The 23234-nt window shown below is 46.4% G+C and overlaps 2 protein-coding genes across 3 annotated transcripts in view; both read right to left on the bottom strand.

The window, feature by feature from the left end:
* Positions 1 to 413: 413 nt before the first annotated feature.
* On the bottom strand, positions 414 to 10656 carry SMARCD1 (SWI/SNF related BAF chromatin remodeling complex subunit D1). The gene is made up of 13 exons (XM_020966077.2): positions 10371 to 10656; positions 9096 to 9283; positions 8758 to 8800; positions 8527 to 8649; positions 7964 to 8086; positions 6722 to 6838; positions 4996 to 5097; positions 4673 to 4834; positions 4485 to 4582; positions 3896 to 4031; positions 3207 to 3329; positions 2208 to 2309; positions 414 to 2069 (listed from the first exon to the last, which is right to left on the bottom strand). The coding sequence occupies exons 1-13, from the start codon at positions 10545 to 10547 to the stop codon at positions 2016 to 2018; spliced, it is 1548 nt and encodes a 515-aa protein (XP_020821736.1). The 5' UTR covers positions 10548 to 10656; the 3' UTR covers positions 414 to 2015.
* Positions 10657 to 12111: 1455 nt separating this feature from the next.
* ASIC1 (acid sensing ion channel subunit 1) overlaps positions 12112 to 23234 on the bottom strand; it is a 33927-nt gene continuing 22804 nt past the window's right edge. For both annotated transcript variants that reach the window (XM_020966076.2, XM_020966074.2), the window contains 9 exons: positions 19494 to 19644; positions 18522 to 18649; positions 18047 to 18197; positions 17440 to 17496; positions 16375 to 16528; positions 15941 to 16032; positions 15324 to 15403; positions 15045 to 15149; positions 12112 to 14399 (listed from right to left, as the gene is read on the bottom strand). In XM_020966076.2, coding sequence (XP_020821735.1) covers positions 14295 to 14399; positions 15045 to 15149; positions 15324 to 15403; positions 15941 to 16032; positions 16375 to 16528; positions 17440 to 17496; positions 18047 to 18197; positions 18522 to 18649; positions 19494 to 19644 — 1023 coding nt within the window. In that variant the 3' untranslated portion in view covers positions 12112 to 14294. The remainder of the gene's footprint in view (positions 14400 to 15044; positions 15150 to 15323; positions 15404 to 15940; positions 16033 to 16374; positions 16529 to 17439; positions 17497 to 18046; positions 18198 to 18521; positions 18650 to 19493; positions 19645 to 23234) is intronic.

Raw genomic sequence — 23234 nt, 5'->3', positions numbered from 1 at the left:
CCCTCCCAAGGACAGCTAATTTCAGGAGCTCTAACTCCAATGTCCTAGGGAATTAAAGGCTTCAGATGATGCAAGGGAAGATCAAGGCAGGAGAGATCAGAGATGGCACAAGCTGTAGAATTTCCCAGATGTTGAGAACTTCAGGGAAGATTGGGGTGTGGGGGAGGGGCCCCTATGATCCAACCACAGGTAACAGTAACTCCCCCCCCCCCCGCAAATCTCCCATACCTAAAAATTAATCTTGGTAAGTACTGAATGCCTCAGTGTTATTTTAGTCTTCCTATAGTACCCAGATTCCCTTTCCCTGTAGAGTATAAGCCATAAAAAACGGACGCTGTGAACATGGTAATTGGTAGTAGATAGAGGGCATTAGATTGATGAAGAGTTCTCTATCAAGAAGGGGGAACCCATCCTTCAGAAGATGCTTTTATTAAAACTGGGTGACATCTATAAGGGGACAGTACAAAAAAAATTTTGGTCCATGAAAAAACATAACATTCAGTTAATAAAAAGTTATCTGCAACAGGGACACTGCCTAAGTGGTGGGAGGAAGGCCGGTGTCTGAGCTTCCTTCACATGGTCCTGGCCAGCAGTGGGGCCAGGGCTCAGCTGCCCTCCCCCAACAGAGGTTTGTGAGGTGCCCTTGTAGTAGTGTAAGGGAAGCCTTTCAGAGGGACAGTGGGAAGATTCCGCTGCCACGTGATGTGGAGCAGGCACGGAGGAGGGTATACTCGCAGGAGCCTGAGGAGGGGTGGGGAGGCAGGAGTCTGTCAGTTCTGTGGGGTTTTGGAGCTGATGCCAAACCCAACGCCCCTTCTGCACCTGGCTCTCTCCCACCCTGCTGTGTTGAGTCTGCGAGCCTGAGATATGCTAACTTAAGGGAAAAATCCAACCTGGGAAAGGAATATGGAGCTTTCCTGGAAGGATGCAAAACCATCTCAGTTCTACTGGGCCAGACCCCTGGCCCTGCTGCTTACCTGAGGGGCTGAAGGATTTCAGTTGGGATTAAGGGTAGAGAGAGTCACAAACCCAACAAAGAGCCGCTCTCCAGCCCTCGGCTCTCCTTATTCCCCAATGCCCCATGACCCACTATGGGGTACTAACTAAAAGGGCAAGGGACAGGGAAACAGAGATGTCCCAGGGCTTTTATGCATTGGGTTTGAGGCGTCTCTCTCTACTGGGGAAAAGGTGGAGTAGGAGGGGTGGTGGCCACATGTCCAAGCAATAGCTGGAAGGAATGAATGCCTTTGCTGGCAGTGACAACACACAAGGGAATGGATGTGGGGAAAGGCAGGGCTCCCAGCCCAAATGCCCTGGCTTAGGAAGAATCCTAAGAAAAAGCAGCAGCTATAGGGAGTGTGCCAGGTGGGAGCAGCAGTCAGGGAACAAACTCTAATACTGATGTGAACCCCCACATAGGGGACTCAGGGAAGAGCTAAGCCAGCAGGCCATCCTAGAGGAACATGGCCTAGGGGTCAACTAAGTCAAGTGGTCTTAAAGTTCCCTTGGGTCCCAGAACATCCCATTAAGAGTTTGTACCAAACTGATGAAAGAAAATGGGATTCTATATAGGGACAACCGAAACCAACTAACTTACAGAATGCCCCCTGGTCCAGACCTGGGGAAAGGGACTATGGCCCTCGATCCTGGGTCTCTTAAGGGCAACATGAGTTTAGTTGTTTCCCTTGAAGATCACTTAGCCTTAGGCCAGTTCATTCAGAGCATTGATTACCACTATAAATTCTCTCACTAATACTAACTAGAGGTCCTATGTAGACCAGGAAAAGGGAGAGGCACGTGGGAGTTTTGTGAGGCAAAAGGGAGTTGGAGAGACTGGGGAGGAGGATATTTGTCTCTTGAGACAGAAATGTGGGACCCTCTTCATCTTGGTGTCATCCTTCAACCAGCAGCTTCCCCTGGAGGACCCCAAAGCAAGACTAGGGCAGGTGCTATGGGGAGGCACAACAGCCTATACGAAGAATTGGTGTGGCCGGGCTGAGGATGGAGGAGGGGCCTTATGTATTTCGGATGCCCAGAGCCTGCTCCAGTTCCTGCCGTCTCTGCTGCACCTGGGGGGGAAAGGAGAGGGAGGCTGGGGGCAAGCAGGCCTATAGGCTGGGACCTGACATCCATGACTTCCACTTGGGAAGCAACAGGCCCAGGCCCCTTGCTCTGTCGGTCCTCTTTTGGTCTCCTCAGGTACCTACCTTAGAGTAGAAGTATCTGCACACAGCCTCCTGAGCCCATGGCTGGAAGTAGAACTCAGCTCGGCGCTCCTCCTCTGGGTTTCCCACTACATCTGTCATGGTCTAGAGAAGTGGGGAAGGGCAAACTCATTCTTGGTCTAAGCCATCACCCAACATCTAGATTACTGTAACGGCCTCACGGGTGTACTCCTTGACTTCAGGCTAGAATAAGTACTCTTAAGTGCTATTCATCATGTCATTCTCTTACTCAAACATCTTTAGTGGCTCTTTGTTTCCAATTCTACCATCTAAACATCTCTTCCGAATTTTCAAGAGACTCCTCTATAACCCGTCCAACCTTATTTTACTTATTACCTGTTTTAGACAGATAAGTCTCTGAACTATCCCATCAACCTAACAGTGGGTATACTTGGTTCACTCTTCTACCCTCCCAAACCAAATTCTACTCATCCTCTAAGACCCAGTCCAAGCATTCCCTGACTAGCCCAATCATCGTTGATCTCATTCTCTTCTGAATTCCTAGCACAATTCCCATTTGTATAAAAGCTTTAAGATTTTCCAAGTGCTTCACTCACAACAGTCTCTAACACATAATTATATACTGTTTTGCACTGTTATTGTTGCTTTATATGCATTGGTCTTGCCTCTCCAATTAGGGCAAGGACCCAGCAAGGCGGCACAGTGGATAGAGTTCAAATCCAGCCTCAGACATTTGACACTAACTAGCTGTGTGACCTTGGGCAAGTCACTTAACCCCAACTGCCTCACCAAAAATAAATAAATAAACAATTAGGGCAAGGACCACACTGAATACTTCTATATCATCCACAGCACCTAGGACAGTGCTGATTTCATATCTGTTGATTGTTTAAACCTCCACTTCCCTACCTAAAATTAAAGAGCATGGAATCTTTAGGAATCTGGTTCCCAAAGCTACTTCTCCTGTTCCTATCCCAGCAGAAATAAGGCAAATTTGTGACCCCTGTCTGAATGTGTTACCTTCAGATCCCGGCACTGGGACTGAAGCCAGTCATTGATGAAGCCCTGGGGGTCTCTTGCAAAACTCAGCATGAACTCTCTCTGGGTTTTCAGCTGGTTGATGGTCTCTATTGTCTCATGGATCTAAGGATAAGGATATGCTTAAACAGTCTGGATTTCAGAAAATCACAGTATTTTTTCTTTTGAATGTCATCTTTTGTTTGTATAGCGCTTGATAGCCTGCAAAACACTTTCATACATAGTATCTTCTTTGATCTCACCACAGGCAAATGGAGCAGATGGTATGAGTTCCACTTTACAAATTAAAGACACTGAGGGTCAGAGATGTGAAGGAACTTCACACATGCAAAGCCAAACATTCAATAAATAGCAAAATAAGGACTGTAAGCCAAGTCTTTTGACCTTAGCACTTTTTCCTATACTATGATTGCTCTCCTAGGTTAAAGGCAGGTGCTCCTTCATGACTCTTCTGTGCTATTCCAAACTCTGGCAAAGTCTGCTTTAAAACATTATCCAAATATAACTATGTACACAGTGAACCTTGAGTTCACCACTCTGTCTCAAACAAAATCTGAGGGCAGACAAGTCTGTAAAGTGGGTCCTTGAGGTCTATGAAGAGGCAAAACTGGCCTAGCAACTTTGACTGGGAAAACCCATGGTACCCAAACTACCTGGGCAGAGGCTCTTACCTTGTTGTCTAGAGCAGCAATTTCCTGCTGGCTTGCAGTAGATAGCAGGAAGGAGTTCATCTGGGTCTTAAGGGTGTCATCTACTTCCACATCAATGTCATAACAGGCAGTTTTCTTCTGGTCATTGGGATCAACACTGATAAAGAAATGATAGTGGTGTGGTGAAAGGAATGCCTCCAAAAACTCAAGTTACTGAGGTCCAGAAAGAGGTTCCTAATTCTGTATCTCTGAGATAAGAACAGTCTAGCTTCTAGTGATCCAATTCACACTGTCTGTAGAACCCTGGGTTACATGCTAGGTAATGGTACCCCAATGTGAGAGAAAAAGAACCAAACACTGAAGCGATGAAACCTGAAAAATGGTCCCAGGCTCGGCTATAAAAAGAAGTTACTTTAAGGCTATGAGGCTCTGGAGATGCCTTCCTCATTCAACCTCTGCCCAAGAGTGAAGGGGGGAAATGGAGAAAGTGCCAAACTTCAGCTCCTGCCTCCTCATTACAGGAAAAAGAAGGCTCAAATCCTCCCACCCTCCAGTCCCTCGCTCTTCAGCAAAGAAATGTCTTGTTGTCTTGTTGCTACCATGCCCCCACCTGATGACGTGATTAATGATGATGGGTTCTGGTGGCATGAGCAAGGCATGGAGCCGCTGGGGGATCTCTGAGAACTTCATCCGTTGCGACTCGAATATCTACAGGAAGAAGCAATTCAAGGCTGAGGATACATAGGGTCCCTGCCAGAACACAGTGTACTCTAACTGAAGAGCAGAACCCTCATTCACCTGCTGGAGGTATTTGTCACAGATAACGAACTCCCGTTCATGGGGGTCCTGAAGCTTATGAGTCTTGATGTATTGCCACAGTGCTTGGATGATCACTGGACGTGTCTGTGTGTGGATACCCAGAAGCCGGGCCAGGCGGGGGTCCAATTTAAACTGAGGAGGCTACAGAGATAGAAGGTATGGGCACAGTTAGCCAAGCCTGTCTGCATCTTCAAGGACTTGGGAAAGATGGGTGGGGAGGAGATGACTCATAGTTTAGCTAGAACTGAAAATAGGTAATGAGATGAGGCTGTGAAAGCAGAGTTCTTCCCCCCCAACAATACCTGGTAATCTAGCATCAGCAAAACAGTGCAACGAACATTTACATCTCCTGGCCGCTTCACCTGGAAGCCATCTGTCTCCTGGGTGGTAGCAGTCCTGTGCCACTAGGGAGAGAAATATATCAGGGGCTGCTCTCCCAAAGGAAGAACAACAGTGGTGGGAGGAACATCTTTTTACTGAAAGTTGATTAATTTTTCACGTTTGTTTGTTTTTTTTTCACACCACAGTCATTTCCCAAAAAACTTCTTTTGTTGATAACTATATTCAAATCAATCTTTTTGTGCTGTTGAAATGGAATGGTAATGGAGGGCAATAAAAAAAACCAAACTCTCATTTGACTCTGAAATTTTTTTTGGCAACAAATTTGGTTGACTTATTAAAATTAGCTTATATTATTTGAGCAAAAAGCTAAATAAATGAAAGATTCATATAGAAAACCCTTGAAGTATCAATTAGCTACAGATATGTAGCTTGTATGCAGATAGGTAGTTGATTCCATGCCTTGCTTCTTAGACAGTGAGCCTACTGAGGGCAAGGACAATGTATGTTCTATCTCCCAAGCTCCTGGTGCTTGGCTATGCCTCTTGCAACTTCAACTGATATTCACTCACTGCTGGAGAGCCCAAGACCCTTAATACCACCAGCTCTGTCTGCTCCTTATTATAGCCAAAGAAAGGCAGCCAATCCAAGAAGTTTAAGGTAGAAGAGAATTGTGTACTGGCAAAGAACAAAGTGAAACAGTGGAGAAAGAACTGCATCAGTTAAGACCTGGATTTAAGTCTCATCTTCGGCACACAGCAGATGTGTGATGCTCAGTGAGTCATTTAACCTCTCAGTGCTCCAAAGTTTCAGAGTCTGCACTGATCTGCATTGGCAGAGGGAGTTTTCTCACCAGTTCTCTATAGCAATGAAGTCACAGGTCCAGTTTAAAAAAAAAAGTAGCGGTGGAAAACTCCATCTGGAGCTATGGACGTGATGAGCCACCCATTCTGATGTTGACTTGGTGGATATCCAAGGGAATAACCATGTTTCTAACTTGGTCTATATAACAACAAACAGGGCAACACTTACAGCTAGGTACATAATAAATGATCTTTTATAATAATCACTCATTGTCTGAAGAGTTAGAAAAACCCTCCGCAATAATATCTAGAAAGAGCCAGAGGCTAATGTGGATGGCCCAGAACTGAGAAAGAAGTAACCAGTCGAAAAAACTTCTATTGTGCCAACTGATGCCATAAGCTACAGCAACTCCCCCCAGGAAGAAGCATTAATGGGTTTTAAAGTGACACATTATTTCACAGGTGGCAAGCAGGATGGGGCGCTAGCTGGCTTTGGACATGGGTATAATCAAGAGGCCCCAGCTAGGATTTCGGGGTGGGGGAGGAAGAGGAGAAGGAAGGTGGGGGAGAGGAGGGAAGAAAGAGAAAGCTGAACTTTTATATGCCCGAGAGATTGTAATAGCAGAGGCAAAATGTCAAAGGTGTCTTCTAGCCTCGGGATGAACAAGCTCTCCTAGCTCAGAACTAAACCAGATGGTGCCCCCTGGAGGCCAATGGACAAAATATAAAGGATAAATATTTGGTGTAGAGGTAAGGTTTACCTGGAACATTCTCTTGAACTTATCTTGGACTTATATTTCTCTCCCATTACCTTAGGTATTCCAGACCTGGTTCCCAGTTCCCTCAGCCCCATCCATGTCAGAACCTGGACAAATGAACTACTCACTTCCACCAGGTGGTTGTCTGGCCCGTATAAATCTTTGTCCAGCTCAATCACCAAAGACTTAAAGAAGGAGGAGAATTTACGCTTCTGCTTGGTAGCATCATATTTAGACAGAGCTGACTGAAGAAGAGCAGAAGAGAAAAGCCATATTAGGGAAGAAAAACTAAAAAATGCCCAAAACAAGGCCTATGGCCAAAGAACCCACAATGATACTGAGTTCAAGCCAAATGGAATCAGAAATGATTTCCAAATATTTTTATTGGGGGATGGCAGGTTGATGTCTTGGGCAACAAACCAGTCATAGTGACACTGAAACCTTGGAAAAACAATTTGTAACATATACATGGTCATTTAATCACCCACCCCACTCCCAAGGGAAAAATACTTCTGGGAATGAGGCAAGGAATTCTAATATCCACATTTAGGAACAGAATAAATTTGAGGAGAACAAAGCCTGACTGGAGGGAAAAGTGAATCATGAGCAATAGCAGCAAGAACAAAAATGGTTTTACCGGGACAGAATGACAACACAAGCAGATGGAATGCACTTATGTATATGGGAAGGAAGCTCTGATACAGAGCTCCAGTTCTCTGCGCAAAATTCACTCAAAATAGCTTGGCTATAAGCAGTAACCATGGCTGAAAACAGGCTAAGAGGTAAACAATAGAAGGTAATGAGGGAAAAGTAAGCTTCCCCAAGGAGCAAGTGGGGGTGGGAGGTCTAGGGGCTTACAACCCCCCAGTTGGTGCTCAGCATGAAATAATGAATAGCATGTCAGAGAAATCTGCCTATTCTAAATCATGATGTGTTCTCAGCAACAGCAGAGAGAAGGGAGATCACACAGTGGAAATTAAGGATCTTAAGGATTCAGACAGGAAGTCATGGCCTGAAATGCCATATGGGGGAAAACCTGCAAACTCACTTGATAAACAAGCCCAAACCAAGGTAATCAGCAGAAACCTGGGAAACCATTAATGGCCAGAACGAGCCGAGGGGGGAAGTGAACAGCAAATCAGATCACAGGACAATAGTGTTCTCAACACGATATGGCAGTGAAGGCCAAAGCTGTGGGAGCTGCACACAAAGAGCCATTGTCTTCCAACGCAAGGAGCCGAACGTCCCTCTCCCTGCTGCTCTGGAAAGGAGTTGTGAGCACCATTCAGGGTCCCTCCAGACCAGAAAGACATTGCTCTTCTCTAGATGCCCCCACCCCCAGTCCCTACCACTGTGAACTTCACACTCACATCCTCGAGGAGCCGTCCTTCTACCCGAAGCTCCCAGGAAGCCACAGTTCCTTCCCCATCTTCAGCATCTGATTTAGCTGGATTGAAAGTATTCGAAATGAAAATACGAAGTTTCCGTTTTTGCTGAAGAGGGTAGAAACAAAGATTAGTATAGAGTTTTGAAAACAATACTGTGCCCTAACCATTTAATTCTACCAAACCAATCTGCTGTCTGCCCAGTTCCTTGGGGTGGGATAGAGATTCCAACTAGAAGTGAATGGGCAACCAGCCCTGAGCGCATAAATAAGGATGTAAGACAAACAAAGATATTCACAGTGCCAACTGAGTTCCTGGGTGGAGGAAGCAATTACAACAGTGACATGGAAAGTACAAAGATTTCTGGTGAAACAGTGGGTCCTCCTCTCCTTTTTCTATTCTGGTACTTCTAATAAAATTAGCTATTAGGCCAAAGGGAAACTTAAGTGCCTGGGAGATCTATACTGAGCTTTTAATTTCTCATTCTTAGACTGCTGAAAGTTCTTGAATCCCTCTCTATTGGCTCTTTGCCTAGGAGTTTCCTGTACCTTGACAGGTCGTTTCAAGGCCTCCTGAATATCTAGTCGTTTTCTCATGATGGTCTGATCCAGTTTCCTTTCAAAAGCCAAGAGATCCATATAGGCCTGGGATTCTGGTACCAGCTCACGAATCTAAAGGGTAGTAAGATATAGTCAGGTACATAAAATTTGCTTTCAAACTCATGGGTACTAGGGGCCCTAGGGGAGACTGAGGACAGGGGGAAGGTGTGCTGGACTCACCCTCTGAGGTAGAATTTTGTCAGCCATCTTCTTTTTCTTTGCACTGTTCAGAATAAACATTGGTATTAGGCTGGGATGGAACTGACCAGAACCTGAAAATGGGGAGGGCAGCACCCTCATATGGATGCATAAGAAAGAGGAAAAGGGGAGCCCACAGACTGAAAAGCTTCTTTCAGATCAGAGAAAACCCCCCCATCCCATGACAAACTCAGATAAGGTAGTTTCATGAGAAAAGAATGATACGTTACATAGGTTTACAGACACACTCCCCAGTTTCTGCTGCTCTTCCCACCTCTGTCTCCACAGAATTCCTTTTACCCTTCCCAGAGGAGTCTTACTTGTGATTTCGATTCTGGACTGCCTGCTGCTGAACCTGCTGGATCTGTTGAGGAGCTGGTCTCTTTCGGGACTGATCTATTCCTGACTGGGCCAGACCAGGTCGAACTGAAGGGTTCCCCCCATAGCCAGGAGGTCCCATAGAAGGTCCCTGAGGTGTCATACGGCTTCCTGGCAACATGCCTGGACGCTGCACAGGAGACATAACACAGAAATATTATAGCTGTCTGAGCTGTGGGAGGGGGATGTTAAAAAGGTATGTTTTAACATACCTTGCTGAAAGGTATGAGGAAAATGGGAGAACCCTAGAACCTTCTATGAATGTGGGCTAACTGGGGCTTCCTTCACCCAGGATGCTGGCTCCAGAGAAGAAGACTGCCCAAAGGTCCAAGAAAAAGCCAAGGGATGAGACCAAGGCAAAATTTTATCTAGCTTAACCCCAAACTGCAATTTCAGAGTTCTCTTCCAGCTCCTTTAATGAATGAAGATGCCTCTTTGCTATTCTGAGATATCCTTATTACCTCTTTCCCTTAAGCTAACTTGCCTATCTTTTATTTTGGGTTCTTCTTTTTCAGTTGATATCTCTTTGACCACTATCCCTTCAACAGTTATCAGGACTACCTGGACTCCCCATCCCACTGGAGTTCTTAATCTTCTCCTGTATACTAGGCCTCCCTCATGCTCTCCTGTATTACCTAACTCCGTTCTCTTCCAATTAAACATAACCAGACTGTTAAGAGTTAGACTGAACCTTAGAGATTATCTTGTCCATCTCCCAGATTTTAACAGTGAGGAGGCTGAGACATTAAGGAGTTAATGGATTTACCCAGAGGTACATAGGAAATTAATCCTAGGGACTAAGTGGGAGCTGGACAGGGCCTTAGAAGCTCAACCCCTCCATTTTACAGATGAGGAAGCTGAGGCCTGAAGGGCTAAGTAAACTTGCCCAAGATGACATAGGCATAAAGTGGCAGGGCCGGGATTTGAACCAAGGTCCTCTGCCCTCTGACTTGAATCTTTTCCAGGACCAGAAGCACCTGGTTCTGCGGCTCACTCCACTCCCCAAAGCTGCTCCGCCATGAGGATTTCAAACTCCATCCTCCCTTCCCACCCTCTGGTACCAATGCGAACTGCTCTTTACTCCTCCATCCTTCCACCCTCACCTTCTTCCCTGCTCGCCCCCTTCCCCCACGGCCCTTTCTGCCACTCACTCGCAAGTCCCGCCCCCTGTCCGCGCGCCCCTCCTCCTGGCTCCCCTCTTCCCCGCCCCCACTCACCGGATAGGCTGCTCCGGGCATCGGGGAGCGGTAGAGCCCTTGGCCGGGTGCCGGGCCCATTCGCACTGGGGGCCCCGGAGTCCCACCCGGGCCCAGAGCGGCCGCTGCGCCCGCCCCTGACGCAGCTCCGGCGCCGCCGCTCGGAGCCACTGACTGGAAACCAGCCCGGGCCGCCATCTTCCCCCGGAGCCACTGCCGCCGCCGCACAAAGAACCGGAACCGGAACTCCCCCCCTCTCTCGGCCACTCTCCCTTCCCTCTCACACACACTCACACACACCCGCTCCCCCTCCCCCTTCCCCTCCCCGACCTCCAGAGCCTGCCTGGGATATGGAAGGGGAGGCTTCGGGCAACGAGACTGCGGGCTAGAAGGGGATGGTGGAAAAAGCGAGGCGGGCTCTCCCCTCCTCCTGGCCTCCTCGCCCTGGGAGGGGAAACCAGCGAGAAGGAGCGGTGGGGGAGAGAGGCCCTGAGCCGAGCCGCGCCGCCTGCCGGCCGGAGGGCGGCCAAACGCGGAGCCTCCAGGTCCCGGCGCAGCGGGCGGCTGGTACTACTTCCCCGCCCTAGCGGGGGTGGATGGCGGGCGCAGGGCCGGGCAGCAGTGACCGTGGGAATAACCGCAGTTATAGAACACGGCCCCCGTGTGCAGCGCTTGTAACTTTTAAAGACGCTTTGCTAGCCTCACGTTATCTTATTTCATCCGGGAGAGGCTCTCAATCTCCCTTTTTGCAGATAGGGAAACTGAGGCTCGGTGACTTCGCTCGCTAGTCTTGGTATAGCGCTTTAAGGTTTGAAAAGCGCTTTACAAACATCTCGGCTTTCTAGCCTCACAACAACCCTGGGAGGTACCCTCGTTTTACAGATGAGGAAACTGAGGCAGACGGGCGAAGTGAACTTGCCCAGGGTCACAGGGCTGGGGCTGGATTTGAATTAGGGTCTCTGACTCCAGGTCCCCGTGCTCTACTTGGGCAAGATCGTGCAGACAAGGTCTCTTCCACGACCATGAATGCTGGACTACATTAGCAGCTAACCCGATATGAGGGGAAAGCGCTTTGGGAACCTTACAGAGAAGTTCAGTGATTTGCCCAAGGGCACACAGCTAAGAAATAGGGGTGTTGGAATTTGAACCAGATCACCCTACTCCAAGCTACTAATTTATTTTTTCAAAGACCTTGTCTTCCCCACCAGCTACTAACTTTTAGGGCTGTCTTACTCCCAAGCTTTACTGGACCTAGAATAGCCAGGAAGACCTGAGCTCTCAGTCAGGCCTTAGGCACTAATTAGCTGTGTGACCCTGGGCTACTCACTTTCCTAACTTCAATTTCCTATAAAATGGGGAGATTGACACTTGCTATTTACATTACAGATACTGTGGTGCTCCAACGAGAAAATTCATATAGCTTTTTTTTTAAGTGTATAAAAGTTCATGTACTTATTTAACCTAGACCCAAACTACCTTACCCATTCCCCCAGAGCCTTTCTTGGGAAATCTCCCTGTTCTACCTCCTCCCTCTCCCTGAAAGTCAAGCTCACTGTTGGTCCTATGTTAAGCATTCTTAGCTCAACAGGGCAAAGATCTTTGGCCTACAGATGGCCTGCAGGCCCTCTCAGGGTTTTTTCCCTCTTAGCACACTGGTGCCAAACCCAGCAGTGTTCTAAGCCCTGAACATAGTGCCAGGTGGTGTTTAACACATACTTGTTGAACCAATTAATGAACAATTAATAACAACACTGTGAGGGGAGATGGTTGAAACCCAGTTTATTAGATCAGAGGAGTGTCTCACCCACAATCCTGCTCACTGCCACCACTGCTGCTTAGAGCATATTTCCTCCTGTTTCTCTACAGGGAGGTCTGCTCTCTCTCCAAGTGACAACCAGGAACCTGGTGTTTATGGACTCCCAGCAATGTCTTTCTCCCCAATCCCTACCATTTCCCCAACAAATGGGATGGAGAGGGGAGAATAAGTATGTCCTAGAATTATGTCGGAGGCCTCATCCTTGTCATCAGAGGTTATGTTGGCTGAGGCCTTCTCCCAGGGAGCTCTAAGCAAGAGGGCCTTAGGATGGAAGGGATATTTCTGGACCATCTGAGATAGAGAAAGATGAAAGGAAGTTGCGAACCTCATTTTCACCCTATTTCTCAGGGGGAGGATGGGGAGATGGTTAACAGCATGAGCTCCCAACTCTTCCTCTAGTCCTACTTCATTATCAAGTCCAGCCTTGCCCTTAAAATCTGAGCAATGGAGGTATAGGCTTGGACCCCAGGTAAGGAAAGAGAGGGTGGGTAGTCAGTAATGGGGAGAATTTGACCCTAGCCAACACAGCCTTGGGATAAGGGCCTTAGACACTATCTCCTAGCCACCCATATATTTCTCAGTGGCTACCCTTAGAAGCTATTGGGTTGTTTCCCACCTTTACACTGTCTCTGACACCTTATCTACATGCTCCAGGTACTCCATCATCTGTAATTTTCCTTGGCTTGGGGCCAAGAGGGAATATCCATCCTCTGAGCTAAGTGCCAATTCTCTGTGTCCACCCCTTCCCCCAGGAGGAAAGTCCCAGTCAGAAGGTGGATAACAGGACTGATAGGAAGGAAGGAAGGAAGAGGCCTTAAGGCTACAGGAAGGGCAGAGAGTGCTCGAAGCATAGGAAAGTTGGGTGGAGGGGGACAGGCCAGAAAGAGGCAGAGCTTGTGATTCACAGCTTCCTTTATGTCCAAGACAGTGAGAGAGTTACAATGCGTACGTCGTCTCCTTGTGCTTCTCAGGGGGATGTGTGTACACAGTACAGACACCGGAGGAGAGAGTCCAACACTTTATACAGGTGAAGGCATTCAGAGGGATTGGTAGTAGGGTGGTCAGAGAGACAGTAGGAGATTTGGGAGGAAGTAGTGATGGGACTTAGAGACACAGGGGATGGGGATGGGCAGAGACAGACAGGGGCTGAAGGGAGTATATACAGAGTTATAGCAATATAGAGTCTGTATCATATAGAAATAGAAAATGCAGATGAAGTCATAGAAAGAAACGAATGGAATAGAGGACAAAGACTTGGGGAAATTCCATAAGAAAATTTATGGATGTGGTCCCATGCAAGGGACCCCTGGAGGGAGGAACTGGGAGTTAGGAGAGAAATAGGTGCCAGTTCCCCTCTCCCTGAGTTGGGAATCAAGTGCCTACATCTTTTTCATGGGATGAGGATGAAGAATCCCATTCAAAAATTTCTCTGATTTTAGGGTAGGGCCAGGGCATGTTGGCATGAAACCTGTGCCTTGTCCTGTCCCAAGTCCCTCAGGGAACACCATTCATTCCTTGACCTCTGAGGGGCACCCAATAAGTGTAAGGGAGGGAGGGCCAGGGGCCTCAGTTCCTGCCCTTGTGATTTACAGTTGGAGGGGGGGGACGCTGTACTGAAAGGGTCTCTTAAGGCTAGGGAAGCCCTCCTCCCCCATTAGCCCTCCCTCCTAAGGTACATTCTCTGTCTGGGGCCCAATTCAAGACCCCTAAGGAGTCTTTCCACTCATGTCCTCCCTGCTGGGAGAGAGCTTCAGTGAATGGTGAAAGCGGGATGAGGATGGATGTTCAAACAGACATAGGTCAGGCTAGGAGCAGGGGGAGGCAGCACAGGGCATAGAGGGACAGCCTGGGGTCCCTTGCCCTTTCTCTTTGTAGTTTATTTCTGTTGTTATGTGTTTTGTTAAAAATAAAAATGTATGGATATGGAGGGCAAGGGAGTAGAGAAGGGCACTGGACTCAGAACCCCCTTCTACCAGTTCTAGGAGGGAAAGACTTTGAAGGGAGTTGGGAGCTGCCCTTGAAGTGGGAGGGGCAGTGGTAAGCCCCAGGGCAGGTGAGCAGCTTGATCCCCCACATTTTCCTTGCCCTCCTCTTCCCTCCCAGGCCTTTGGTATGATGGCTGGCAGGGCTCAGCAGGTAAAGTCCTCAAAGGTGCCTCGGGTCGGATGGTGAGGTAGGATGTTGGCGGCATATGTCATCCCAGCAGGATGGCCCCGGAGGCTCTCACAGGGGTTCTGGGTAGGGGGAAGAAAGGGCAGGGAAAGAATAACTAGGAAGGCAAACAAAGAGGTCCAGGTTGAGAAATATATTGGATGTGGGTTGGTGAAGAGTCATGGCAAAGGAAGACTGGTAGTAATTTTTTATTTCCCTGTCTTTCACCCTCATTATCTACCCAAATGACTGAATCTTATTGATACTTCTTTCAGAATGTTTTTTTTGCCCTAACATATATTTTCATTGCCACTATCCTAGTCATAACTCTAATACCTTATTCCTAGATTATTACAATAGTCCTTGAGATGGTCTCCCTGGTATTTGCCCCTTCCAATTAATTCTACATACCCATATAATATAAGGTCTTTGAGGGCAGAAGTTATTTTAAATTTTTGTCTTTGTATGTCCAATACCTATAGTACCTTACATATAGTAGGTGCTTACTAAATGTTTATGCATTGTTGAAGAGTCAAAGCCAGGAATAATTTTAGGGAAACATTGGGAATAGTATTATCTTTGGGGTCACCTGGAGAGAAGAGTAGATAGACAACACTGGGATCCCAATGAGAACAGTCAGGAATGAGAGAAGGAAAGAGAATAGAGGAGGTTTTTGGTGTGTATTAGTAGGGAAGGGGAAGAGAGAGCATTTATTCAGGGTCCCTTACATGTCGCTTGACATCGTCCAGGCTGAGGGCTACACCCTTGTCTGCACTATTCCTTTTAGACTCCTTCTGGCACCTGCCCCGACGGCACAGCTTGTGCTTAATCACCTGGATGGAAAAGAGAAGACCTGCAGTGGGGATGGGGGTCTAGCCAGAACTACCCAACTTGGATCCCCAAATACATCCTCCTCTAACAAGTCCCCCTCCCAGTCTCTAGCATTCCCATGCCCATCTCGCTGCCATCTGTTTGCTCCCTTCTCCCATCTGTTGCTCCCTTCTCACCTCATAAGCATAGTCGAAGAGTTCCAGAACAGTCAGGATGCTTGCGCCAATGAACAATCCCATCTGACCCCCAATGTCACCTAAATAGGGAGGCCACCAGGCCCATAGAGTCCATGGCAAAGCAGTGGGATAAGGCATAGGGTTACTGGAGTTGGGCAGAGTGGATTGAATCAGGAGGCTATCAATGGAATTGGAGAGGGGTCCATGGAGTTGGGAAAGGGTCAGTGGTGTCAGAGACACTCTGCTGAAGTTGGGACAGAGGCTGGCAATTAAGAGCATGCAAGTTCAAAATAATATTCAAGTCAACTTTTAGTGTATCTGCCCCAGCAAAAAGCTCCCAGGTAACACCTGTTTCACCTCATGAGAACAATAGCTTGCCCTTACTCTACTCACAATAACCAACAATCTACATTCTACCCAACATGTTAGGAGAATAAAGGTTAGAAATATTTGTGAAAGTAGCATAATCAATAGGGAGAAGGAGATGTCACTGAGGTCCAAGAGAGGCCAGTGAGGATGGACAAGATCATGGAATTAGTTTGAACTCCCTGCTTAAGGACTAGGAATTAAACTAGCCTTGGGTGACAGACTAGGTGGCAATTCCCCCAGTAGCTCACCCAGGAGTCCTGCAATCTCATAGGCTTTTTTTTGTTCAATGGTCTCATAGTTCAAGACTTCAAAAAAGATGTCCAGCACCAGGATGTTCTCCCTGCAGTGGAGAAAGTGGAGGGAGAGGAGGGACAGGGAGAAGGGAGTGAAGAATTAGCATGAATGAAGTACTTCCTGTTTTCCTGGTCTTTCCCACCTGGCCCTCACTCCACATCACCTCAGCTTTTCAACTTCTCAACTCTCAGATGACTCCTCTGACCTGTGTGTGCTCAGCCTCTTCCTACAGCAGCAAATAGAGGGATCTGATATTTTAGCTCAGTTCTCCAAAGAAGTCCCCTTCTGCCAAGTGTTGGCCTAGCTATGTTAGGCACACACTCTGGTTTATCTTCACACCCTACACCCATGTCTCAGGCCCAGCTCCAGTCCCAGCCAAGACTCTCACCCAATGTACTGCTCCGACTTGTTGAACTTTTTGGCCAGATACTTGGCTGAGGCTTTGCTGGGAATCTTGACCATGGACAGCTCCTTCCCATAGCGAGTCAGGTTACAGGGCATTTCACACACACAGTAGTCCTGGTCCTTCTCCACCAGGAAATCTGGGATAGGGGTCCAGGGAACGGGAGGAAGTAGAGTGAACCAGGGCACTGGAGACCATTGACCCCATTCTAGGAACTGTGTTTTCCGCATTGTCCCCCAAACAAACAAAAAGATGCACAAGCTATTTGATGGCTCTCTCTGAGCAAATCTATTACTGGAGCAAAATTTGTCTTGAGCCCTTCATCATCCCTTACCCCTCAAGTCTTCCCCCCTTCTCTATCACCCTAATTCTAAACCTGTCTTCCTTAGTTCAGCACCCTGTCCCATTCTTCCACCCTGGTATATCCATATGCAACATTTACCAAGTCTTAGGTCTCATCCCCTTAGGGCCCAAGCTGTCAGTTGGCTGCTTTTTTATGTACGGGTTCACCTTCTAATAGGAGAGAGGAAGGAGGAAGGGGCTCTCCCAGCTTAACACAGATGCATTTTCACAGGGGTCTTAAATTTATTTTCTAACTCTTCATGACCCTGATGCTTGGGATTTCAAGTCAGAAAGTAGGGGGATGGTAGAACTAGGAAAGAAATATTTGGAGGCAAGTGGGCCTGGAATTAGTTTTGCTTTCAAATAAGAGTAAATCTTGCTCCCCAGTTTTCAAATATATATATATATATATATATATATATATTTTTTTTTTTGGTGAGGCAATTGGAGTTAAGTGACTTGCCTAGGGTCACATAGCTAGTATCAAGTGTATGAGGCCGGATTTGAACTCAGGTTCTCCTGACTCCAGGGCCAGTGCTCTATCCACTGTGCCACCTAGCTGCCCCTCAAGATATTTTTCCTTTGGACTTCAGTGGAGGTCTAAGACCTCTCCTGGGTCATTGTTTGAGAACGAAGGATTTGAAAGAAAGGGTGACTATGGGAGGGGAGAGCAGAACTATAGTTCTTAGCAGTGAGAGGTAAGCTCACCCAGAGCAGGATCTGCACACTCCTTATATTGCTCAGGTGTGCAGTATGGAGCATCACCTACAAAGAAGAGAAATTGAGGGGAGAAGGAAGAATACGTGAGAGGTAGAAGACAGGAGACCCTTCCTATACAATCTCAAATGGTCCACAATCTTGTTTCCTTCCCCATCTTTCTCTCATCCTAGGCAGAATTGGAAGGGTGCAAGAGGATAATCAAATGGGAATGGAGACAGATCTAGAAATGGAGAGGGGAGGGGAGGGGAAGAGCCATGTTGTGGTACCTCTGTAAGTCTGCAATGGAGATGACTGGGAAAGGAAGTATAGACCTTAGAGTCCAGTTAGTGGAGGGAAATACATGTTGGTCATATATGTTTGCTGAATGAGTGTCCTATTGAATAAGAGAATGGAGAATATCGAGGAGTTATGTACAGGAGCAACTGGGGAGGAGACTCTGAGGAACTAGAGAGAATGTAAGGGCCAGAGGAAAGCTATGGGCCTTCAGGGAGTACTTGGAGAAGCTATGAAGCAGTCAGTGAGGAAGAAAAACTTTCAGATCCTTCCAGGTGCAGTCAGTGGGTGTGGGAAGAAGAAATTGGGGTTAGGGGCAGACCTGGCATGTGCACCATGCGGCAGTTGCAGTTCTCCACTAGATAACGAGTTTCACAGTCAATTCGACAGGCTGTGATGCTGTATGAGTCGAAGAAATCTGAGTCCATGGTAACAGCTTTACAAGTACCCCAGGGTGGAGGCAAGTAGATGAGCTGTAGGGAAAGTGGGGAAACCAGGGCTAATGGAGGGTAGAGGAGAAATCATCCCAAAGGCCCCCTAACTAATGTTGATGGGGATTCAGAAATCAAGTATTTTTCCTCCCTTTGGTAATCTCCTTAAACCCTGGATATTTCATTACTAATTTTCCATGGCATATATGGCTAGCTTCTGTTCTAAATTCTTGGCCCCAATTCATCCCCCTTATCTCCTTTACTTGGTTCCTTCCTCCAGTTCTACTCTTTCCCCAGTTTCCAGTTCTAAGTCCTTTCCAGGTCCTAGATCCCAACCAATAGACTGTTTTCTAAGGTATGGCTTACCCGTTGCTCCTGGCAAGCCACAAAGGTCTGGAATCCAGGAGCCACACCAAAGCCCAGCTGGTCAATGAAAGGCGGCTCCTCTTGACTGTGGATCTGCACCTTGATCCCAGCCTCAAAGGAAGTTTCATCTGTAACGGTTAATGTCGGGAAGAGTGCTTACAAAAGAGAGGATTCTTCTGACATGACTTCTTGCCATAGTTACCCCCACCCTTCTGTATCCTAGAAATCATTGTAGCTAATACTTTGAGACTGGGAGTATTGGGGCTAGAATGCTTATAAGGGAAGAGAGGTGGAGGGAAAATGTGGCTACTTTGTTGGAGTAAGAGTTAAGACCCCCCACCCCCAAGCTTCTTCTGGAGTCAAAAATCTATTAGGTCTAAAAAGATCTGTACTTGTCACCCTCATATTCTTTTATTCATCTATAATTCTCTCTCTTTCTTTTTTCTCTCCATCTCTTTTCCCTCCACCTCTTCCTTTCTCTCTCTCTTTCATCTCTTTCTTTTTTCTCTCCATCTCTTTTCCCTCCACCTCTTCCTTTCCCTCTCTTTCTCTTCCTGACTATCTGTCCCAGGGCCCCTGAGAGCAGATGGCAGCCAGCCTGAGAGAAGATAGAGTTATTTATAGACCTGAGTGGCGGTTCCTGATAGAAAATGATGGCTGGTTACCTTGGAGAGGAACTGAGCCAGGATGGAGAGAGAGAGAAAAGAAAGAAGGGACAGATAGGCAGGCAGACAGATACTGGGTGTCAAAGAAAGGGAGATACAGAAAGATACACAAAGTGAAAAGGAAGTTCCCTACTCTGGCTGCTATAGTCCCAACAGGAACAGGAAACTTAGAGTTCTATTTGGGGCTGTGACCTAGGGAAGGCATAATGTTCAGGGCTTACATTTGGGGGAGTAAATGCTATGATGAAGGAGGGCTGGGAAGATGGTACCCTGAGTAGTGATGGTAGTGGCAGTTGAGTGCCCATACCCGTCTCTCCCCAGACTGGCAGGTACTCATCCTGTTGGATGTCCAGCATTATCTCTAGCCCATTGCCTGTCCCACCCTTCATAGTCTTCAGCAGTGGCCGCCCATCCTGGCCTGCGTTGAATGTGTAGCATTTTCCATAGCGTGTAAAGACCTGGTGGGAGGCAGAGAGACAAAGCCTGAGCCTGAGATCCTTCCCCTCTAGAACCTTCTTGTCCTATAATCCTAAGATAAATTATCCTGTATTTCCCCAGACTCCTGACTCCTAGAACTATTTCATCCTCCTGGAACTAGCCCTCCTACCTAGATCCTGAACCTTCTTGCCCATACCCATAGCACAAAATATCCTCTGCCCCACAATGTAACACTGCCATTTCCTCTGGAATAAGGCTCCCCTCACGTCCTAGTCCTTCAACCTCAGAGCATGTCCCTCCCATTGACCCACAATCCTGTGTCTCTTGGCCAATAGCTAAACTTTCTGCTCTTCTCCCAGTATCAGCTCCTTAATCAATTTATGTCATTATCAATTACAGCACAAACCAAGTTTATCACCTAATCTCTCCCCATATTGTCATACCCATCTCAATCCCTTGGGCACTAGGGGCCCAATCAGCAGGCATACTCACCAGGTCCTATATCAATATGCCAGTCACAACCTATTGATAACCAAAGCTATCAATGCCTTTGGCCCAAATCCTTGACCTCCAAGGTGGAGAGAGGTCTCCTCAGCCATCCCAAGCTCCACCTCTCCTAAGTAACTCCCCTCATTTTTTTTTATGCTTTTCTCATTACAGAAAGAGGTGGAGACAGGAACAGAATCAATCTAACGAGCTTGGTCTAGTTTACCTGAATACCCATTTCAATACTTGCTACCTCAGCCCTTCCCAGCTACCCCCTGGGATACTAAGTACCGCTAACCAAGAAACACATGAAAAGTCATTTCCACAGAGGACCCAGAAGAAATCTCTGCTCACAGACAGAAAGGTCCTCGACCTACAGCTAGTTTGGCCTTCTCGGGTTTATTCCATGGTCCCCACTAATCATATCTTTTGATCTTTTCAGGATCCTCTCAGGAGAAAGAAAAAAAAATCCTCTCATGGCCTGGTGGACACAGCGCTAGAGGGAGTATCACTGGATTTGAAGTCCTAAAGAGCTGGGTTCAAACCCCACCTCTGACATTTACTAGCTATGTGACCATGGGCAGATCACAATCTCCCTATGTCCCAGTTTCCTCATCTATAAAATGGGGATAATAATACTAGTACTTACCTCACAAGGTTATAGTGAGGATCAAATGAGATAATGTATGGAAAGTATTTTACAAACTTTAAGCACCTTATAAATGTCCATATTATTAAATCAATGTTCCCACAGCACTAATTAAGAATAACACTTTTCCACAAACTAGGGATACGTGGTTACGCCCAGGGGTACTGTTACCCTTGAACAGTATAGAGTTCCAAAATATATTATAGAATTAGTATATAGACCAAGGGTTCTTAATGTTTGTGTGTGTGTGTGGGGGGGGGTGAGATCCACCCCAGTCTTGTGAAGCCTATGGTCTCCTCAGAATGTTTTTTTTTTAATTGTTGTTTTTGGTGAGGCAATCAGGGTTAAGTGACTTGTGGTTGGATTTGAACTCAGGTCCTCCTGACTCCTAGGCCAGAGCTTTATCCATTGCACCATCTCAGAATGTTTTTGAATGCATAAAACAAAATGCACAGGATTACAAAAGAAACCAATTAATACTAAAATACTGTTATCAAATTACATTTTTTTAAAAGTGTATAGACCCCAGATTAAAAACTCCATGTAAAAAGAGAGCTCAGGAAAAAAAAAAGAGAGAGAAACAATGAGTACAGTAGAGTCAGGGATAAGAGGAGGAAGAGCACCATTTTTTTTCTGATTCCTAATCCCCACCCTCAGAATGTCCAGGGCCCCAGAATCCAATGAACCATGAGACACAGCTGCTGTCTGTCCCTTCCCACAACTAGGAAAAATACTCTTTTCCCTCATTTTGTGGATAAAGTTCAGCTAGCATGACCAAAGGATCTGTGATTCCTAAATTCTCCCCTCTTAACCCCAAGTCAAAGCCCATTGACTTCCCAGCCAGATCCAGAGGTAGCATGGTAGTAACCTGAAGTCCTCTTGACTACGGTCAGACCACTCTGTCAGGAAGATCATTAGGTATTGCTAAGGCATTACAGTATCCCAGAGAAAACAATGGATTTGAAGTCAGAAGATCTGAATTCAACTCCTAGTTCTGTCATTTACTTGTGTGACCCTGAACATGACATTTGCCCTTCCTGGGCACCAGTTTCTTCATCTGTAGAATGGGGTGGGGGCAGAGAGAGTGCAAGAAAGTCAAAGACAGAAATTAAGGTCCCATATGTACCAAAACATTCATATGAGCACTCTTTGTAGTAGCAAGAAACTAGAAATAAAGGGGGTGACCATCAAATGGGAAACACCTGAAAAATATGTTACATGTATGTAATATTATGTTCCTGTGTTGTAAGAAATGACAGCTATGAAGAAGTCAGAGAAGTGTGGAGATCTGTATGGACTGAAGTAGGAACAAAAGAGCAAAACCAAGAAATTAATACACATGGCAACGAAACTGAACTGAAACTGAGTAATGGAAAAAACAGTGAAGTTCTCAGAGAAGAGATAGTGAAACATACCTCCTCCCTCACAGCAGAGAGGTGGGGGGCTATCAGGACAGAATATTGTATGCTATATCAGTCTCTGTATCATATGTTTTTGTTTAACTGTTTTTCTTTGTGACAAGGGACCATTCATTCTGGAAAGAACATTAAGAAATAATCTGATATCAGGACAAAAGGCATCAATAAAACATATTTTTAATATAAAAAATTTCTAAAAATGTCTCCATTTTTAGTATTTTATGATCCTGGTAAAAAGTATCTTATTTACTAATTTTTTTTTATTAATTTGTTTATTCAATATTTGAATATCTAATGCGGTCCACAGGGGATTTCAAGGAAGCAAAAGATTCAGTATCTGTCACTAGTTGCGGAAATAAAGGGACTAAGTAGGGGTAGGGGATGGGGAAGACAGGAGATCTGAGCTGAGAATCTTGAGCCCAGATGGCACTGTGCAGGCAGGTAGGGCCTAAACTTTAGGCTGTCACGCTATGAGATACTACTGCCACCTGGTGGTTATGGATGAGAAGTGCCAGCTTCTCCCTAGGTATGGACATAACCTTTTCCCCCAAATCCTCTCTTCTCTACTCCTGATGTTTCTATTTCTCTAAAATATTTCATTTATTCTTATGGGCTTGGGAGCACATGGCTACACTTCTACCAGGTCTCCATTCTTTCTGATGTGACATAGCCTGTCCATCCCCTACTCCTCCTGCCGAGGTTTTGAAGCTAGACTTTACAGAAATGAAACAGAAATGTTTTCAGAAGTTGAATAATTGGTGTCTTGGAGAGAAGACAGGTGGCATGGTGACTTCTGACCACACAAACTGTACAGATTTTGGAACTCTTAGGCAAGATTGGGGCTAGGAATCCTTCTGAGAGAGAGAGAGACCCTAGTAATCTGAATGATTCCCAGTACCTAGTACTAACTACCCTTTCCCCAAGGATTCAGAATAGCTGCAGATGGAGGAAAGCCAACCATGGGAAGATCATATCCCATTACTGCTCACATATACTCTTGACCTTGTGAGATGCAGGAATGCACACACACACACACACACACACACACACACACTGG

This window comes from Phascolarctos cinereus, unplaced genomic scaffold (genome assembly GCF_003287225.1).
Source record: "Phascolarctos cinereus isolate Bilbo 61053 unplaced genomic scaffold, phaCin_HiC Scaffold_1;HRSCAF=81, whole genome shotgun sequence".
NCBI lineage: Eukaryota > Metazoa > Chordata > Mammalia > Diprotodontia > Phascolarctidae > Phascolarctos > Phascolarctos cinereus.
Note: the sequence above shows the minus strand (reverse complement) of the source record. Positions and strands in the feature narration are given on the sequence as shown.

What these genes read in the sequence shown, in the direction of transcription:
- SMARCD1 (XM_020966077.2), bottom strand. Translation starts at nt 10,547, where the DNA reads ATGGCGGCCCGGGCTGGTTTCCAGTCAGTGGCTCCGAGCGGCGGCGCC. An exon ending in ACAAAATTCTACCTCAGAGG is followed by an intron (nt 8,650 to 8,757) that starts GTGAGTCCAGCA and finishes ACTACCCTTTAG; the next exon opens with ATTCGTGAGCTGGTACCAGA. An exon ending in AAGGACGGCTCCTCGAGGAT is followed by an intron (nt 6,839 to 7,963) that starts GTGAGTGTGAAG and finishes GCTCTTCTTCAG; the next exon opens with TCAGCTCTGTCTAAATATGA.